At 50.0% G+C, this 20,219-nt stretch overlaps 2 protein-coding genes across 2 annotated transcripts; both read right to left on the bottom strand.

Moving 5' to 3' along the window:
• Positions 1-1,243: 1,243 nt before the first annotated feature.
• Positions 1,244-2,141, bottom strand: LOC131207361 (uncharacterized). The gene is made up of 3 exons (XM_058199972.1): positions 1,897-2,141; positions 1,533-1,833; positions 1,244-1,453 (listed from the first exon to the last, which is right to left on the bottom strand). The coding sequence occupies exons 1-3, from the start codon at positions 2,139-2,141 to the stop codon at positions 1,244-1,246; spliced, it is 756 nt and encodes a 251-aa protein (XP_058055955.1).
• Positions 2,142-3,012: 871 nt separating this feature from the next.
• LOC131211262 (uncharacterized) lies at positions 3,013-3,881 on the bottom strand. Its single transcript, XM_058204667.1, has 3 exons — positions 3,824-3,881; positions 3,594-3,756; positions 3,013-3,511 (listed from the first exon to the last, which is right to left on the bottom strand). The coding sequence occupies exons 1-3, from the start codon at positions 3,879-3,881 to the stop codon at positions 3,013-3,015; spliced, it is 720 nt and encodes a 239-aa protein (XP_058060650.1).
• Between the last annotated feature and the right edge of the window lie 16,338 nt (positions 3,882-20,219).

Below are 20,219 nucleotides of genomic sequence, written 5' to 3'. Positions count from 1 at the left end.
GCTGTGGCTCAGTAGGGTAACCTGTGCAGATCTCGATTGCGAAAACTATCAACGGAAGCTCCCAAACACACCGGGCAATCGGGCCCGCTAACCGATAGCACGCTGTTGAACATTCCTCTTCACACGGGACCCAGTATCGCGCGCTGAAGTGGACGTTAAGTCCACATCCCTGGGCACCCTGGGCTATTCCGAGAGCACTTCACAAACTAAGCCCGCGTGTTTAGCGGGCACCACTTCGGACATAAAAACATTCTTCCGCCCTGGCGCGGGCCGTTGTGCCGAAAAAAATTAACCGAAAATTGTTGGAACTTTTATCGATCAAGTTGCATTGGGCGAATTTCAAGGGGTCCGTTATCGCACCCCACAGTGCACTTTCGCACTGTTTGTTCAGTAAACAAGCCGGACCGAACCGTACGATAAATCGGCCAGCAGTTTGTTTCCGGCATCAGTGGACCGCTTATCTGACCTTGCCACTGATAAAGGGGTAGCCATTGGCGTGTGTTTGATTTTAATTGGCATTCAATTTAGCAAAAATAATGCTATCAATGTGTCCGCCACCTTCCGGAATAATGACTGAGGGCGATTTCAAGAATTATACGTTTTTTAACTGGTCATAACAAAACTCATGCTAGTTCATAGTTGATCCACTAAACATGCTAATTTAAAACTATCATTGAAGCACGGATTTGTGTCGTCAGGACCAGCTTACTCCGAACTACAACTTAATTAAAAGCATGAAATTCGGTTACATCATCAAAGAACTCGCAACGAAAGTGACACATTTTCAGTTATTTACAAAAAATCAATTTCTTTTCCATGCAATGTAGAGTGCAATAGTAACAGAGCTTGTGTACAAGTTTCGCTACGAAGCGTGCAAGTTGTTTGACCAGTCACCGTCAGTTAGGGGAAAGAGGACAAAATCAGCCACAGTGTAATGCTTTGATTCGATTATTGACGACTACAACTGCTCAAGGATGAGAAGATCGGTTAGGGGAATAGAATATTAGAGATTAGTGGCAACGCTCGGGAGGTGTGCCACCGTTCGTCACGAAGGATTGGTTAAATAAGTAGTTTAGTAATTTTCCGTTTTTGCTTTATGTAAAAATGTGTATGTAAAATATTTATTCATAAAAAGTCCCTAAAAGCCCGTCCACCTTTGAGTTGCAGTTGAGTTGAGTTTCCCTTTTGTCGATTGAATTGGAGACTTATTATACGTCCATTTTTACCTACCGTCCTCTGTTTGCTATACCTGGTTCTTGAGCGGGATCAAATCGAACAGATCGTCCAAGGTCATCGTGTTCAGGATGGAATCGGCAATGGGGATTCCGACCCGTTCGATGATATTCGTTACCAGCGGGGCAAAGTTCACCAGCACCGAGGGCACAATATCCTGGATGACGGCATTGAGCAGATCGGACAGTTCACCACCGAGCAGCAGGCCCTCGAAGTTGTTCTAAAGCACAAAAGTAACCGTTTGATGACGTTTTGTATTCCCTGTTCCAGATTTGTGGTATCCAATCGATAAGCCTCACCGTCATAGAGTCCAGCCGAACGTTCGCCCTCAGCTCGGGCATCTCCAGATAGCCGCTGGGTTGCTGACGTATCAGGGCCGTACCTTGGATGCGCAGATTACGCGGGGCGACGGCAAAGTTTCCGAAGCCGAACACGGGAATCAAACCGAACAGTCGTCCGTCGGCGTCGTAGTTGCCGTTGGCGACGATATCCGGGAAGACGAAGTCGTACGAAAATTGCATCAGCATCACGTTCAGAGTGAGCGTTCCCTGGAACCGGTCCAAGCCGTCGACGAAGAGGTTCCGCAGGATCGCCGTGAAACTGTCGACAGGAGGAGCGCGTGGCATACAGTTCATATCCTTCGCACTTGCGCGTATAACTTACTCAAGCAGTCCGCCCAGAGCGAGATCCACATCAAGGCGATCAGTTCGCAGCGGAGCCAGCACCGGAATGCCACGAGCTGGGTCACCAGTACGCAGCAACTGACGGACGTTTTCCAGCAGCTGGGCCAGCGCTTCGTCGAGTGTTGTCCGTGGAGCGGCTTCCACCTCCACCGACTGGGGTCGCTCTATGACAGCTCCATTGCTGAACACTGCTGCCGCGGCTACCAACAAAATGGCTAGCTTCATCCTACGGAACAGCGGCCCGGTGTGCTATTGAACGGGAACCCTGCATAACGAACGAGTTGAGGCTGAGTTAATGAAAGAAACACTTTACATAAAAGCACCCAACAAACCTAAAACGTCACCAGCAGAGAAATCGTTGGCTGTGGACGGCCACACTTTGATTGAGTAGAACGGTGCAGTGGACAGCGCCTCATATTGAGGTCGATTTGGAATTCGATTTCTTATCTAGAGATTAGGCTTCCGTGGGGGTCATAGTCGTGATAGCTGATTTCGCACGCACGAAGCAGTCGCTTTCTTGGGTCTATAGGGTGGTTCTGATTGTTTATTGCATCCTTCAATGGATTTGATAATTTACAAAACATCCACAACAAGGACAAATCAGTTCTTCATCAGCGGAAGTCTCAAAGTAAGTCAAACCAGTTCAATGTTGCTGGCATCAATGTCAACAACATTCATGAGAGTTTGGGATCAATCTGTGGTATCTGTAGTCGTAAAATCAAAACATTTGGCTGTATGTTCCCCATCGCCATTATCGTCACTGGAAGTCGTGAATAATTCACGACTTTTGACCGTCCCACACTTCATCGATTGTTTGAGCCTTCTGGTATCTTATCGCTGCCGATCATTATCGCGTGTGGACTTTTTCCTCTGCAGCGGCACGACTCTTAGCGATGGGACAAGTGAGACGAAAGGTTCCCAGCGATTCAACAGTGTGATCGGAGTAAATAATTGTTCGTGGCAAGGAGTTACATCGAATGAGGTCTGTGCACTCGACGTAGCTTCTACTCTGATTGTGGTCGCTATTTATTTACCGTTTTACGTCTCCTTCTTGATAAGCGAAACTAACCTATGCGCGCACAGCTCTTGTTTGGTCTCACGGGAACAGCAATCCCATCAGATCTTCCATCGTGCGCGTGGCAAGGAACCGATTAGCGATCGGTACGACCAGAGCGTTCAGCAGGTTGGTCATACCATCCGGGAAGTTGCGCAGCACCGACGGGACAATGTCCTGGATGACAGCGTTAAGCAGGTTAGACAGTTCGCCACCGAGCAGGAGACCCTGAATGTTGCTCTCTAGCCCGTCCATTTGCAGGGTGATTGAGAAGTCGGCCAACTTCAGGAACCCTTGGCCGTTATCGGTGATCGTGGCAAAGCCGGTCGCAAGGACACCACGCGGCCGCACCTGGAAATTGCCGATGCCGAAGATAGGGATCAGTCCCCAAAGGCTGCCATTGGCGTCATAGAAACCGCTCGCGGTCAGTTCCGTAAACCGGAGCTCGAACGGGAATCGCAGGGTGGTCAACTCGACCTGCAGCCGACCGTCGAACGTGTCCAGACCGATAATGTTCATCGGCGTGAAGCGTGCATCGAAGCTGCGGGACGAAACAATCGAACGACATGGGTTAGAGTACGAGGTCCAGCGGTTCTACCTAGCTGCACAATCCTTTTGCTTACTCCAGTAGCCCACCGAAACTCGTGTTGATAAAGAGGTTGGGATTGTTGTACGGGGCCATCACAGGGAAGCCGGTTTCCGGGTTGCCAGTGCGCAGCAGTTCACGGATGTTCTCCAAAATCCGCCGCATGATCGCGTCCAGGATGATGTTTTGTCCCGCGACCTCTGTTGGCCAAAAAAAGCGGAAGTATTATCGGACAGAAGGCAAAACAAACAACTCCGAACCACTTACCGTTCACTCCGGTGGCCGTCAGGGCCATCAGGGCCACCACTATGAGTCCTGCGCGCATCTTGCTGGATTACTGCCCTGCAAAAGATGTTTACTAAACACGTTGGGAAAAAGTATCCATTTATATAAACCTGTACCACGGAGAAAGCAGTCTTCTTGGACTGGTACCTACGTTCCACCCAGACGTTGGACAAATAAACCCGCCCGGTGGCTATGGGAGGTTGCTTTATAGGTTCAGTTTATCGTGTAATCCAAGAAAGAAAAGGCACACAGAAGCTTATCACTCAACTGACCGGCAGACCTACTAGGAGACCGGTGGGTGAACTTGGCAAGATTTGACCACTGAGGCAGTGGCTTGCGGATGTGGTTACAGGCTAGGCTAGATAAGCTTAAAACCGATTGGAAATCAAGCTGATAATTCCAGATTGAGCACCCTGCACCTGGACCCCTGGAACGGAACAGATTCGCGTCACAGCAACATGGCTATTGCCAAACGCTAAGACATCATCCGTCGGAAGGTTCGCACCACAACAGGCGCGAAATGTAGGTCTTTGAACCCGCACACCGTTACGAAAGTTGGAGTTGGAAAGTTGGAAAGTATACGGAATGATAGCGACGCCACAATAATCGAGCACAGCCCAGCCTCGCAGGGATAAACATAAACATTCCCACATTGCAATGAGAACGGCTCAACCTTACTCATCTTACCGCTTCCAAGAAACTCGAGATGTCGAGTTCAGCAAAAATCCAATGAACGACCCCGACCCTGTAAATCACATTGAATAGAAAGTAAAATGAGCTCAACCGGAAAGAAATGTATCTTGGCTACTAATAAATACACTTACTACTTACGTTAAACATAGAAATGGAGAATTTCACCTCATTTGAGTAAGGCAGTGTCACAAACCGTTCAATGAGTTCCTTTCTGTGCCTTGGTTTTAATGTTTTGTTCTGCGTTCTAGTGACTAATGACTTGGCACGTTTACCAAGGCCTACCAAGACTCGCTGGATGTTATGCGCTTACTAGTTACTTCAATTATTCATTTGTCTATTTACCTATATCAAGTATGGTCGACTTTGCCCGTATTATACTTGAGTTTTGATTTTCAGCCACTTATAAATAGAAAACCCTCGAAATCAAAGTCATCGTCAGCACATTTTTCGTCGCGTAAATCGCCCCAGATCCTACTTGCTTCGTCAGCCGCCGGCTTTTTCATCCTTTTTGACGTAGTTCGCCAAACTTGCCCAATTAGCCCCCTTGGCATGGTGGGATGCTGTGCCCATAATTAAATAGACCTAGACTTCCCGTTATCCAATATCAGACCGGCGCCACGCTGAGAGTTCGCCGAAAGCGGGACGAAATTGCGATGCCAAGCAAAACCGAAAGGGGGCCCCCATTGGGGCTTATCTCTCCGTCAAACTTTTGCCATCTTCCCATGAAGCTTCCGTCTGACTGGAATGACGTCATCGGTTGGGGCGTGACGTCACGGCACTTGCTTCGTGTGCCTGCCCTCCGCGCACAAACGTAGGCTCGTTGCTGGCTCCTCTAATTCAGGACACACGCATACGGACGGACGGATGGAGCAGAATACACAAAACAGGATAATAAAATCATGCGCCAATTTCCCCTCCAATGAAAGCCGCACACAAGCAAACCGACCAGCTGGGGAAGTGGGATGCTTCTCTCTCTGTCTCTCTCTCTCTGTCTTTCTCTTTCTACGGCCACACGATGTTTGTAGTATTTTCTCCAAGCAGCCTTCGTGACTGTGCTGCGTTCGTAGTATTTTGACACATGCACTCTGTACGCTGTCATTGGTGTCGCTGTCGGAATTGCATCCTAGTATCCTTTGCACGAACGAAATGCGTTAGAGAATATAAAATTTGAACCGTTTTCCGAAACTTCAAGGGTTTTACGAAACAAAATTAGCGCATTGCCAATTAGCGAGTCGTCAGCAACGGAGTAGAAGCTTCCCTCAGAAGGATTCCCTCTCAACCGGAACCTAAACAACAATCCTGAAGGAAGTCGTGGGACTGCATCACAAGGAGGAACGAGAGAACGCGAACGGCTACCAGAGAGTTGGTGAGCTGGGCTGAGCGAGGAATGGCCACCGGAGCTGTCCGCCGGTTTCGGTGAGTTGCAGTGCGTTGTTATCGCGTAGCATCCATCGCTCGGGAGCATCGCTTTCGGAGTTTTCCGGCGCATCGATAAGGTGGCGGAAAATTGCGGAGGCAGCGTGGCGCTGATTTGCAGCAGCAGAACGTGTTGAGAGTCGCGAGAGTCCGTGAGAGGGACAGACACCGAGAGAGTCGGGGATACGGAATCCGCTGGAATCCGCATGCACACAGGAAGCAGCGCCATACGGACCGACGGAACCGACCGACAGTATGAGATTGTGCTTTCTGCGTAGCGGTCCGGTCGAGTCGAGCCGAGTGACGAGCGCCGTTTGTGCGAAATTGTGCCATTTCCGAGTTCCTGTCCTGTGTACGGTGCTGGTCCTGGTGGTGGTGCTGGTCCCGGTGACGGATGGTTACGGTTGCGGTGGTTCCATCCTTCACATCCACCGTCTTTCGTGTGGAGAGTGTGTGAGGACCCTCGCGACGTCTCGACTGCCGTGCTAGAGCGTGTAAGGAAGTTGATCCTGCGTATGACCCTGCGTTCCGTCGGATGACCTTCAACGGCGTGCGTGCGTTGCGGGAGCAGCTAGTAAACAGCGTGTGCCACGGAACGCGTGAGCCGCCTCTGAGGACGCTATAAAGACGCAATAGTGGTGCATTACCGCCCGTCACCCCTGGTAAAACCTGGGAACCGAGACGTGCTCTCCGCTGGGTGCCGTTTGGCCTGTCGTCGGCAGCACCTGCAAACTGCTTCTGCTTCCTGCAGACCACCACCGGTCAGCAAGATTCGACTGCCGTCTCTCTCGCTCTGATACCGGGCTCAGCAGTTTCGGGTATCCAGTCCTAGCATCCTTGTCCGTCGTTCCGCTTCGGTCGCCTAGTTGCTCTAGTCAACATCCGGACCGGCTGCACTGCGAATACAAAACGGACCCTCATCCCTGGAGGCTATCCTGCGGCGAGGTGGCAATGTATGGATATACACTTATGCCTTCGTGACCAGCGAGAGCAAAATGGCTCGGATGCCGGAAATGGCCCAGAGGTATCGCCTCTGGGGGAGCTCCCCCTTCAAGGCTCTGTTTGTTCCTCATTTAGCAATTTACCGCAAGATGTTGATTGTTGTTCTTGTGCTCTGTTTGCATAGTGGTGCGTACCCTTGTTGGTGTGGACCCTTTGCGCAACCGAAAGAGTCTTTTTCTCTACTGGCTCTCCCTCTCACACACAGGAGCGGAGAGAGGGAGAAAGGGAATCGCCTCCAGACTAGAAAGGGTAGTAGATACTAAAAAGATGAGGCTGATCTGGAGACAAGACATCCAGGGGGAAGATAAACACAATGAGTTCTAACATCTAGTGGATAGGGTCCCAGTAAAGCTTTGTGCCGAGGCAGCCCAAAACAGGCTCCAAAAGAGAGAGAGAGAGAGAGAGAGAGAGAGACCAAACAGGCTCACTAGGGGGCTACACGAAGCGTGAAAACTAGCGTAAAATTAATTTGTAATGTCAAAACGTTTACGCTTCGTGTGGCAGCAAAAATATAAAAACGAAACGTGAAACGTGTTTACGTTCGTGTTTTTGGTCCAAGAAAATAGAAATAGAAGAGAAATTAATTGATTTCTGAATTTTTTTATCTGTTTTTTCCGATTTTGTTGCTATACCAGCAAATAAAAACATAAATTATTCTCTGTTTGTAAGCAAAGCGTATGAAAAAAATAATTACGCTCGGGTTTACGCCTCGCGCGAGCCGTAAACGTTTTGACAGCGGCGCAGCAGTTTGGCATTAATCGTTAATGTCAAAATCATTACGTTACGCTTGATGTAGCCCCACAGTCACACATTATCTTGATTAGCGTGTTTTGTTCGTACAAACAGTGGTCCCTCCATTTTTTGCTCCAAAACTTTCATCGTCTGCGGCGTACCACGTCCACGTCTACCAACACCACGCAACAATAGCGTGCTTTGTGCTTTGCTGGAGGTGTGCGAACGGCGGGCTCTCCGGAAAGCCCTCGAGAGCTTCCGAGAGTCCGAGTTTACTACTCGCTGGCAGCGGTGTCTATGCGTAATGCACGCTCTCCATCGCAATTCCGGACGGTTCCTTACGGTTTTCCAAGAGATACGCTGCGTACCTCTCTCACGATCCCCGGCACATCTGGCCAGAAGCTCTCAGAGGCGGAGAGAGAGAGAGAGAGCGATAAAGAGAGCAGCTGGAGTGGAGTGCGACACGAACGGGAAATGACAGGTCCTTGGCGCACGGCGGGGCCAGTTGGGTGAGCTGGTGGTCGCTTCGAACTTCGGATGCCCTTTTCAGTTGAACTACAGCTACCATCGCGCGGATACCATCTTCGGGGGTTCGAAAGGCCCGCCGTCAGTCGTTGCTGTCGTGGCCAAAGTTGTACCCGCAGTAGTAGTAGCAGTAGTGGCGGCATTAGACCGACAGGCTGACAGGTACTGGACGGTACCCGGTGCACCGGTGTTCTGAGTAAGAAGTAACCAGGGACCAGCTTGACTGCGCCAAGAGGCAAAAGGTCAAGTTCAGCTACCGGTCCGTAGACGTTGCGGGTGTAGACAAGTTGGCTAACGGTGGTTGTTACTCCTTTTCGCCAGCAGCACGCACGGTGTCGTCTGACGGCTTATTGTGGAATTAAACCTAAGGAGAGTTTTTGTGATCTTCTCGACGCAGTATCGACCGCGGATTTGCGGTTTCTTCACAGGGAAAAAGGGGGTTGCAAGACAGGTGATGTACACGGGTGGTGATAACCGGTCGTTGAGGTTGATTCCGTGAAAGTGTCAAACGTCGTCCCGGTCAGTGTTCCAAGTGTTTCCGTCGTCGTCGAAGAGCCGATCAGTTACGAACAATTCAATCGAATATTCTGAAACAACTTCCGGAGCATACGGTCCCGCGCAAGAAGAGTGGCTGAAGCGCGGCTGGCGCGTTGTTGAAAATAGTTCGGAGTCCTTCTGTTGGTGACCCAGTGTGTGTGTGCCGTAGCTTCGTGCCGTGATTGACCCACGTTAAATGAGCAAGCGCCTAGTGGATTGATTTGATCGAAGAAAAAAGCAAAGGTAAGTGGTACACGATTCGGGCTTTGGGAAAGGACCTCAGACCATCTCAACATCTTATCTTTGGAAATGCGGAAGCACTCTAAGGGACCCCGCCGGGGGTATCCACAAGCGCCTTTCGAAGTAAAGGAATTTTATTGGGGCCTTGATTTACCCTTGGACACATTGGGCCTGCAGTTGTGTAAAGCTTATCTTAATGCCTCGTTTGTAAATTCCAATCAACTGGGTCAAAACAATTGATCCATTTATGGACAAGCATTACTATTTGGACAAGCATTACTAAAGGCTTTATGTTGGATTTACTAGAAGCTTCTCAAGCGGATAGTTCAACAATCCAAGGGAAAGAGCTCTTGCAAGAACGCGTTCTGGAACGTATCCTCTCATGTTTCGTTAAAGGGCAGCTCGTCAAGCGAACCACTCGGCACTTGGCAGTCATTCTAAAGTGCGTTGCTGGTCGGGACATTTGCTTACTCGGAAGTGTGTACTCGGGACTCGAAACATTTTCGTTACAAACCCGTGGCCACAACTTGTTCCGTTCCTTCGTCCGTTACCTACTTCGCTTTCTTTCTCAACGGCGCCACGAGTACCGCCGCATTGTGCTTTGGGGCGGCAAAGGGACTCCAAAGCGGCACCGTTCCTTGGCTCGTGTCGACGCAGGTCCTGCAGTCGTCTCAAACGAACCGGTAGTGGGTAGTGGCTCGGGCGCTGCGTGTGTTTACGTTTTCGGTCGGCGCACATTGGAGAGGGCTTTAATTTTTAAACACCAGCCAACGGCCAACAATGGAGGCGGACTCGGGAGCATTCGTTCCACAAACGATTCCGACCGGAGGGTCCGGAAATTGGCCACTGGTGCGGGTGCGTTCCGTAGATCAAACGACAAGGCTCCCGCCTTGACGCTTCCAATGCACCCATCGGTAACGGACTTGTTCTTGGCGGCGACCGGGGACCGCCGGTTGAGTGAGTTACGAGGGCCGATCTAACCAGGATGTAATCTCATTATCCAACGACACACTCTAGGCAGCTCCATGAAAGGCGATTTATTTTTATAATAAAATCAATAAAACTTCTATTGAGCGGTTTTTGGGGCGTTGCGGGCGTTGAATCTTCACGCGCGACAGCCGAAAGAACCCGGTGGACTAACTGACTTTCGCAGAGGTCGTCCGGGGCCATAGGCTTTTTGGCTGGAACGACCCAAGCGAATCTCTTGGATCTTCCGAATGGTTCAGAAATCACCTAGAGATCTCGACGCCCGGCCGTGCTGCCGGTCCGGGAGGATTAAGGGCAGACGGAGCGTGTGATTTGACGGAGCCGGCACGTAGCGGCTCCTAGGCTACCCACCTGCCGTCCGTCCCGCAACGAGACTCGGGTGACTCGGGAAATAATATTAAAAATTTATTGCACGTACTTAATCTCTTCGCCGCGGCGGCACCGCTCCTTCCGTCACCTCACCAGCAGCGTGCACGTGTGGGTTGGATTGTCATTCGATATGTGCGCCCCGTGGTGGGTCGGACGTACCGGTCGCGATTGCGTTCCTGGTTCTTCGCGCGGGCACAATGTTGCGGCGGACATTGTGTCTGCTTCGAGCGGATGTGAGTGCGAATGAAACGAGAGAGAAAGAGAGGGAGAGAGACGAGTCCTTCATCTCACACGTGCCGTCCTGGACACGAGGATCGCAGGTTGTTCCGTGTGGCCTCGCTCAGGGTAACCGAAACGAATGCGTCCACATCCGACCTCGGGCTCGGAAGCTGGGGCTAACGACGACGTCGACGACGTACGATAGGCAGGATTTAAACGACTCCGGGTGCACGGTACCCGAGAGACATCACAATGTTGCGAGCCCGCCAACAATGTTGGTGGCCACGACGAGCCAGAGATCCGAGGCTGATGGCTGTCTAATGTGTAGCCCGCGCCGTTTGGATGGTGAGGTTTTAATTCTTGACTCGCCCTGGAGTGGGTCGCTCTTCTCGTTCAGTGATGGGATGTGCCTTCCGAGTGTTGTGGTTCTGTTTCAAATCCATCCTCCACGGGTCGTTCCGATCCTCCGATCCTGCTCCGGGGTGGCGTCTCTAATGGTCCGACAGATTGACGCAGTGGAGAGATATAAAAATAATTAAACACGCGCAATCTGTCTTCCGGGGTTGAACCGAGAGTGATTTGTTGCCGGAAGGTGCTCACATACAATGTTGTGTCGGGCTTTCAATAAGTTCGCGGAAAATGAAAATATAAGCAAAATGGTTAATTTGATAAGAAGATAATAAAATATAATAAAAAAAACAGCACAAAAACTGAATCAAAAGCGAGAAAAAGGATTCCGTTAGGAGACTAAGTTCATAAAGAGATTCCAGCACGCTAGTGAAGTGGAATAGTCTAGCGGAGCTGGGGCGCCAGAGTTTGTCACCGAAACCCACAATCGCTCCGTCAACCCATCCGCTATCCGTGGCATCTTCGCTGCCACTTCCCGTTCCGGTTTGCGTCACACACCCTAATGAATTGCAAATATTTCCATTATGAAGTGCATCGCGGTATCCGCCAGGTCCGCCGGCATTATCCTTGTCGTCACCGCTGGCTGGCTGGCCCGCAAGAAACTTCCTTCGGAGTGCCGGAGTGCGGAATTCCTCTGTTTGCCACACTCCACTCTATCCCCACGGCAAGGTCTACGACACCGTTCCTTCGCCTATCTAAGGGTGGGTTCGGCAATTTACGATCGCGCTTGGATTAAAACATAACGAGAAAATATTTCCCATTCCTTGCGCCGGGTTTCGCCGTCTTGAAGGACAAATGCTTCGAAGCCAACGACGACGGCGGCGGCTTGACTTGGACGTAAATTGTGTGGCGTTCAGTGGGATGCAAAACGCTCGGTGGCGGTGGCTCGTAAACAAAGCTGTGGACTCTGGAATGGCTTACTTACTGCTACTGCCCCGGTTCGTCCTGCTTCGTTCGGGTCCGGCCTCGGGCTGCCATCGGGTTAGTTGGAAGTATGTATTACTGTTCGCCAGATGATACCGACGCCGGCGTATCGTCAACCCGAAAAAGAATGTTCCGTTTGTGCAAAAGTCGCTACCAACCCCCTTTAGTCGTGGTGGGCCCTCTTTTGTGGGTCACCTTCCAAGTTAACAGACACGTAGCACACGCCTTAATGTGGGTTAATAAAATGTGGGGAAGCATATCGGAAGAGCTCGCAAAGCCGACATCGAAACGGGAACGTTTCTATTATTGATGCCGGTCGCTGATTCGAACCGCAGTTCGGTTCTTTGCCAATATAAACATCAGTTCGCTGTTGACATGCAAAGCTGGTGACTGGGCCGTGTCGTGAATAGGGGGACCAAGGAAAACAATTTTTGCATTCGAAGGTACGTTCAAATAGAATTTTCATTCCTTACACCCGAACAACGCTGTTATATGCACTTCTCAGACTTTAATACTGAAATTATAATAAGTTCCACTAAATTAAATATTTTTATATTGCATCGGATACCTGACAAATGGCCTGCAAATTCCATTTCTGAGCATTTTCTTTTGCGCACACCATCGTTCCCCGAACGTGTCACACCCATAAACGCACCTTACAAAACCCACCAAACGGTGGTCGCGGGTTCTAAAGCAAACATGAAAAAAGGTGGAAAATTGAAACGCACGCTCACACAAACCAGCAGCATCGGGAAACCCAACCCGGCTTCAGGAAATCGGCTTGACCCTCGGCGCTTTGTACCGTGCCGAGGGATGTTTACGATCTGAAGCTACAAAACCGAAACTGGCAACTCACGACGCCCTTCAGCGCTTTTCACTATCAGCTTTCCCTGACTTTTCAGCGTGTTTTTTCCGATTTTTCTTTCCGACGCCTGATTTTAATGCGTCATTTTCTGCCACTCGGTGCTTCTATGAAATAAAACAAAACACGAATAATGGCTAAAGGAGAGGACAATCCAGTCCCAATCGTAGGTAATGTCAAAAGGTATCCTTGCGCCAGTCATCTCCGGCGGTCGTTTGAAAAGCGTTTTTGAGGTCACCGAGACCCGATTGTTATTGAGCTCGATCTGCTCGAAAAATGTCGAAAGCTAACGTTTCAGACGTTTTTGGGGTGTAGTGATTTAGCTGTACGTTGCTCGTATTTTTACCACTCACCACCGTAACTCATAAATGGTTTTCTTAGTGACCCTAAAGAAAGCCTTGCGGAGGTCTGCATACAAAGCGTTTGAAAACACCCGCGCGAAAGCCAACCCGAAAGTGCTTTTAGCTCGAATGGTTGATTCCCTCCAAATGCACTTTGCATCGATGCACTTCGAGGCGGCTATCCGGTTCCCGGTGCAGGTCCGATATTGACCAACGTTGCGGTGGGTAAACACATTAAGCTGCGGAGCGTGCGAAGCACACGAATGAGCTCGTCATCAACCATTGGGCGGTGCTTTGTGGCAGGCAAGGCGAAACCCTTGTTTGCCCAAGTGATAACCGGAGCCGGATAACGTGATTGAAGCATCGCTCGGGCACCATCGTTCGAACGCTTCGTTGTTGGAAGAAGCAAAGCTGCCAATACTTTTCCTTGGCTTCGTTTCGGTCTTGCTTTGTAGCCTGTTTAGTAATCTAAGACGTAAAGAAGGGCTCGGCCCTTGTTGTTTACTGCTCCTCGGCTTGATCGGCAAAAGAACTGGGATCAGGGCTTGGGGCTATTTCGGTTCAGAGCAAAATTCCACATTCGACAATTGCTCCGGTTTTATAACGGTTTACTTTTCAACGAATGAGGATCATCGTCCCGGCGGTTTTCAGTGGGCAACATCGTCACCAGGAGCCCTCGTGGAGCCCCCAGAACGTACCAAACCAAGTAGTGACCTCCTTTGCGCTGACTGGCTGGCTCAATGCAGTGGAAGGAAACCGCTTCAGGGTCGTATGTGTGTATGTTTGATCAAACGAAAATCCGTTTTTTCCTGTCTTCTCTCTCTTTCTCTCTCTCTCTCTCGCCCGTTCGCTCGCTCAGGGTCGTCGTCTAGTGCTGCGCCGAAAATAGGACATCGCCCGCGGGCAGGGCCACTGTCTGACTGCACTTTCGGGGAGCCTTGTAGTGTACCGGGCGCGCAGCATAAGCGCAACATAAGCAAAAACGCCGGAGCGCGACACGAAACACAAACGAATACGGCTCTCAGCGGGCTGTGTCGCTATATGTTCACTGTCCACTGGCCGGAAATCATGTTTATGAGATCCTCGCCACGGGACTCGTTGAAGGGCAAAGTACTACCCCTCCGGGGCTGGCCACCCGCAACACAGCCTCGTTCTCCGCGGCGAAGGAGCCCCGGCCAGCCCAGTCCGTCCCGAGGCGTTGGGGTCGTGTGAATTTTTCATGGTCCATGGCGCACGGTTGGTGGTTAGCGCCAGATACAGGTTGTTCTTTTATTACTGTTATTTTGCGCGCACACCCACACTGGTGGGCGGGATTGGTGGGCAAACCCCGGTTGAGGGGGAAGCATAAAGTAAAAGCATAAAACCCGAGCTGCTTCTCAGGGTCAGTCGGTGGCAAACTGTGCAAACTGCGGAGAATCGAAAAGACCAGCATATGGGTTTGGGAGACGGTGGTGTTATCGGATTGCCAGAACAATTTCCGGTTTCCATAGTTTAATAGTAGTTGAAATATGCGAGAACAGTTACTGTAAAATATTATTTCACAATTGTTTTCGCTGAATCAGTCGCCGCCGGAGATTGTCACTTCTATTATTCCACGTTCTCTATCTAATTTATTGATTTATTGAAAGTAAAAAAATATTGTCATTGTTCAATAATTTAACATATTATTAAAGGAGCTCCTTAGCAGTGGAGCGAATCTCTTCTACAGAACAGGACCGTACTTCCTTCTCTAACCTTCTGAGGTCAACGTACGTTGATGATCGTAAATGTTCCGGCCAATCCTAGAAGGGCGTTCGCATAGACGCATAGATTCCAATAGACCAATAAATATGACCCCTTTTTATAGCTTAAAGAAGTCTATTAAATTATGCTACTTTGCTTTACGATCAGCACCAAAAAAACAATAACTTTTTTATTATTTTCTGATCCTTCCTTTTGGATGATACATCATAAGGAGGGTAACTATAAAATATGAATTTTGCTTCAAAATGATGGGACCGAAGGACCAGTGCTTGAACGCTCGCAGGCACTAGCCAGTTATCCAAGCTAGAAAACGCTGAGTCTATTTGACTGTCCTGTTTGACTTTAACTGTCTGTTGTAACTATGTGTAGCTGTTAAACTTTAACTATGATGATATTTCTTTTAATAAATTACTAATTTATTAAAGTCCTATGCTTGATATCCTTGATTTTGTTGACGTTATATTCAATATTGTCAAAAAATTACATCGTTCTCAATCGCTCATCGTTCGTAATTTATTTATTTATTTATTTCGTTATTTAGAAACATTCAACGGGCAACTTAGCCTAATTGACAATAAAAACTTAACGTAGCACTTGGAACTACAACTAATCAAACTGACGAAGATGTAGTAAATAACGAACTTTTTCAAAACTAGTTATGTAGATGAGTATTTCCACTTTCCACCAACCAATGACGCCAATTAACATTCAATAATAAGCAATAGGAAAACGTACAATAGTGAAACGAGGGCGAATTGCAGTGACGATTAGCAATCGATAGACAAAAAGTGAAGGAGCAACGGATGAACATAAAACAAGCTCCCAGCTCAACCCGGCCGAACACGGAAGATAAAAAGGGGGATAAAATTTAATATCAGAAGAAAACACGAAATGTCTGAAACCCGGGCACGAAGCACGATGGGGGCCCGTGGGCAGAACATTATGATTACTCCGAAATCGTGATGCAATGCAGATAATTATTTAAACACAAGGTTCACCTGGGAAAATGGCCACCCACTGCCACGTTACCATCCACCGCCCGTCCGGGCAAAAAAGCGGAGGAAAAACGAACAAAACAAAACCGAAAGCTCCAGCTGGTGTGGAAAATTGCTCATCAACCTCAATCAACCCGCGCCCACCTCCCGTGGGTTGCTACTGGGCGGCCGAGGAGGTGGATTCGCTCGCGTTCACTGTTTTCATTTCAATCTTTCCCGCTCGAAAGCTCAGGCGAAGTCCGCAGCACGAAACGACTTCGTCGCAGCTCTCCATCGTCGTCGTCGTCGTCGGGCGGGCGGGCGAGCCCACCTGACTCCTGTCGGGTCGGGCGGAACCCACGGGGAGGGGTTTGATATACACCTTGGCTTGGCAGGACGACGCAAGAAGTCGGAAAGTTTGCCCGACGCGCGCGATTGGATTAGCTGGTCTTTTACTGCAGCACCACCAAATTGGTGTGCCTGGTGCCAGTTTCTTCGCCCACCTTTCCAACGCCACCGACACACGGTCACGGTCAAAGAGGTTCGCGTGGGGATTGCCGACCGACCCGACCTTCACCGGGCGGATCCGGACGTGCAATGGCGCACGCCGTGCCCCCGGACGAGCCCCCCGAGGACCGAGAGCCCGAGCCGAGTCGTGTTGTAGGTGCCTCGGCGTCGCTCACGATGGTCGCTCCGTGTTTTATGCGCTGTGTGGTTCAGAGCGTTGCCTGCCACCCAGGTTTCCCAGGCCACTTTCGGTCAAAGGAAGAAAAAGGAATCAATCGTATATTGCTTTTCTCTGCCGGTTGGTGCCGGGACGTGTCAGTTTTTGAATCGCAATACATTTTAATACAAAACAGGAACGAAAAACGAAGACCGAGCTTCACGTGCTTTAAATTGCAGTCATTTTAAACTTTGACCCGAGTTTACGGTTTCTAAGGCTTCTAAGTTAATACCTGCGTTGGTTTTAATTTTCCCGATCGTCGCTTTGCTAGCATTCGAAAGTTTATGCATAAAAATAGCCAGGCCAGCCAGGAAGAGGGAAGCATGTAACATGTACAGCGTTGACAGCGCCCAGCTCGTTTACGGTTCGCCAAGGGACGCCGGGGAATTATTCGTTTCAAGTCTAATGTAACATATTTCTTTGTGTCACTTAGTTGGCTAAAGCGTTTGACATTTGTCTGTCACTTGGTACGCAGCAACTGCTCAGTAGGCTGGGCAGCTCAAGCAACTTGACTCGCAAAGCAAACAGTTTGTAATCAGTTTTGTGCTTCCAAAATCGTGCTCTCGAGAGAAATCGACGCAAACGTCGGGACGAACACCTAGAGCAGCACAACCGGCGATTGAAAAGGCAAAGTATTGATAAATGAGTTAAGGGCCGTAATCCGTGTGCCTCGTTTACTTGCTCGGAAATTATCGTTTCTAGGCGATTAAAATTCATTCCCCATTCTCAAAATGGAACTCATTTTGGAGAGTTTAGAACATTAATTTTTGATCCAAATCTTCTTCATATAAATTTTATAAATGACTTTTGTACTTATCTTTTTACTCCATTAGTCCATGTTCACTGATAGATTGGTAGACATTGGCAGTGTAGTTCCACTAATAACTGGAGTAACTGCGCTGGGTTACCGTCAAGCACCAGGCGCCTCCATTTCGGGACATAACAGTCAACCACTTTACGCGGCTCCCGGCGCAAAGCTTCGCCGGAAGATTATTGCAGCCATTTATCAATAAAACACGCGAACGCCACCATTAGTGGCGGCGACATCATTCCCACCAGGAAACGCTTCCTCTCGGCCCCAAAGGGAATTCTTTCTTCTTTTTTTTTCTTCAAAATTACCACCGATAAATGCTCATAAACGGTGCCATAAAAGCGTCATAAATCACACCCTCACACTGCGCTCTTATCACTGCGGCCACATCACACACACACTCACAGGCACATCACTTTCACTTAACCACCTCCCCGGAACTCGGACAACGCTCGGAAGGGTGCGCGCGTTTAGCGGAATTGATTTCACTGGTCGTTGTCGTCGGCGGTCATCGTCGTCGACGGTCTCGCTGGAAACGGCACCACTGGGTTTCCATGCGGGCAAGGCATCCCCGCAGGAGTCGGTAGGAGACTTCGAGCAGGATCGATCCGTTAAATGGCTGTCAGGGTTGATTAGCATGCGAACGATGGTACCGAAGTATGGCACGCAAAATATTATTAAATTTTGTCTCGTGACCTTCTGCCGGCTTGAGCTGCTCAGGCCCCCGGCGGTCTGTTTGCTTTGGTTTGCGTTGGCTGAGCCGGACTAGTGGCCCTTGAAGTGACACGAACCGCGCTGAAGCGGGCGCAATGCAAAGTGACACGCGAGCGGCGAACCTGCCGTGGCCTGTGAGTCAAGGCCTTCCACGGTAGTCCGCGATCGATGTGCCTTGGCTCCGGCCGTTTTCAAGCACCGGTCACCCGCGGTGCACGGAGCAAAAAAACAAACACCGGAAATTGGAGTTGGGTGCTCCGACAGAAGCTGTCAGAACCGTGCACGGGCAAAGGACACACACGCGGTTTTGCGACTGTCCTTGACCACGGAGAGCCAGCTAGCCCTCAAATGCGGTTCACGGTGGGTCAACCAGCCGAAGGATCGGGAAAGGCATCGGGAACAGCGGACCATCGGGGACCCGTGGCTAAATATTAGAATATCGCAAAATCGTGACATTCCAATAACCTTGAGCCCGCCCGTCAGAACACGGCGATCTCCTGTTCCAGTGCCAGTGCCGCTAACCTCACGGAGCCGTTCTTTTTCGACCTTCGTCTGTTTCGTCGACACAAGTCTGCTTCCCTCGGTGCCAACTTAGCGCAGCTGCCAATGGCTACCACGCCGTGGTCGTGGAAAGCGTCTCCTGGGTGGGTGCCTGCGTTGGGTCACAAATCCAATCTCTCAAATCGGATTAGATTCAGCAATAAAATTAATTGAATTGACCTTCGGGTCAGTCTGCCGGGCTCTGGGAAGAAGCCGACGTGGCATCGCGAACCGGACGGGGAAACAGGATTCGAGAAGTCGAGCGCCAACATGGGCAGCCTATTCATTTGGTCAGAGCGTCGAAGAGAAGCTTTTCTCGAGCGTTTCTTTCGTGCGCAGGCAGCCGTTTGGGTGGCGACGAGTGTCAAAGTGTCCAGCGGCAACACGGCGAACATTAATCCCCAGGCCCCTTTTGTGACCATGTAATGTCGGTGCACTCGGTGCCTTTCGGTGACAATTATTGGTCCGGCCGGTGCCGCCTCCGGACCTACGGGGAATCTGGGACCTACGATTAATCCTGTCCGTCGTGAGGACACACGGAACGATTGGATCGATCGGTAGCTTGCTGTTGCAGGATGCTTTAGTGTGCCACGGAAGGCGTCTTAGGTTCAAGAAGTGACGCTTTCTGTGTAACAACTTATGAGGCCTCAATTTAGGCCTTTATTGAAGAAACAAAATAAATGCGATTCGCCCTTAAGAAAGCTTTTCTTATGCAAATCTCTAACCGGGACGAGAAGCCCGCTTTTCGCGTTCATCGCCCGTGGCGCAAAAGCGGATTCACTCACGGCTGAACTGGGCCCGTCTCGGTCGGTGTCGCCGGTCTTGGGAAAACAAATTTGCCAGCTGCCGGAGACAGATAAATAAAACTTTCGCCACGATGTGCGAGAAAAAGGGAGGTGAAAGGCGCACTCTAAATGATGCGCCTTCACCACCAGAGCGTGCGTTACGCGAACCGGATTGAATAATAAAAACAAGCCAGCGAGTGAGATGGACGAGAGCAGAAAAGCCGGAAAATTTATTACAAATTAAATTGAATTTGCCACGTAAATCAAGTGATGGTGTGCGCGTGCAAAGGCACCCCTTTCTTTGCGCAGAACCGCCTCCCACGGCATGGCCGGAGATCATAACGGCGCCGAGGCGTCGTCGAGGTGCAAAGCCCCGCTCGGCCGCGAGCCTCTAGCATATGCTAGCAGGACTTCCCCGGGAGGACATAAAACGTCGACGTATATTATTTTTTCTTCCCTATTTTTACTAAAGGAAAACGGAGTGTGGGAACCTCGGGTCGGGCGGGTGGTGGGGCCATAGCATCAATACCCGGCCCCCAGGGGCCCAGGCAACTCACTCTGGGGTAAGGGTTTTGAGAAAGCTCCAGAGTTGACTTAAGCCGCCTCCGTCCCAAAAAAGACAGGTGTGACAGGGCTATTGCGGAAAGCTTTTAAACTGTTTGCTTGCCGCAAGGTGGAACGCTCGGGTGGTTCTCGGGTGGCCACCCGCCCCCGGGGGGATGATAGATCCGCGGACGAGGGGGACGAAGGGTGCGCGTAATTGATTGGGTGATTGCAAACGTTTCGTTCGAATGTTTGGAATGCAGAAGACAAACTTTACAGAAAGTAAAGG

The sequence above is a fragment of the Anopheles bellator genome, chromosome 2 (genome assembly GCF_943735745.2).
Source record: "Anopheles bellator chromosome 2, idAnoBellAS_SP24_06.2, whole genome shotgun sequence".
Classification (NCBI taxonomy): domain Eukaryota; kingdom Metazoa; phylum Arthropoda; class Insecta; order Diptera; family Culicidae; genus Anopheles; species Anopheles bellator.
Note: the sequence above shows the minus strand (reverse complement) of the source record. Positions and strands in the feature narration are given on the sequence as shown.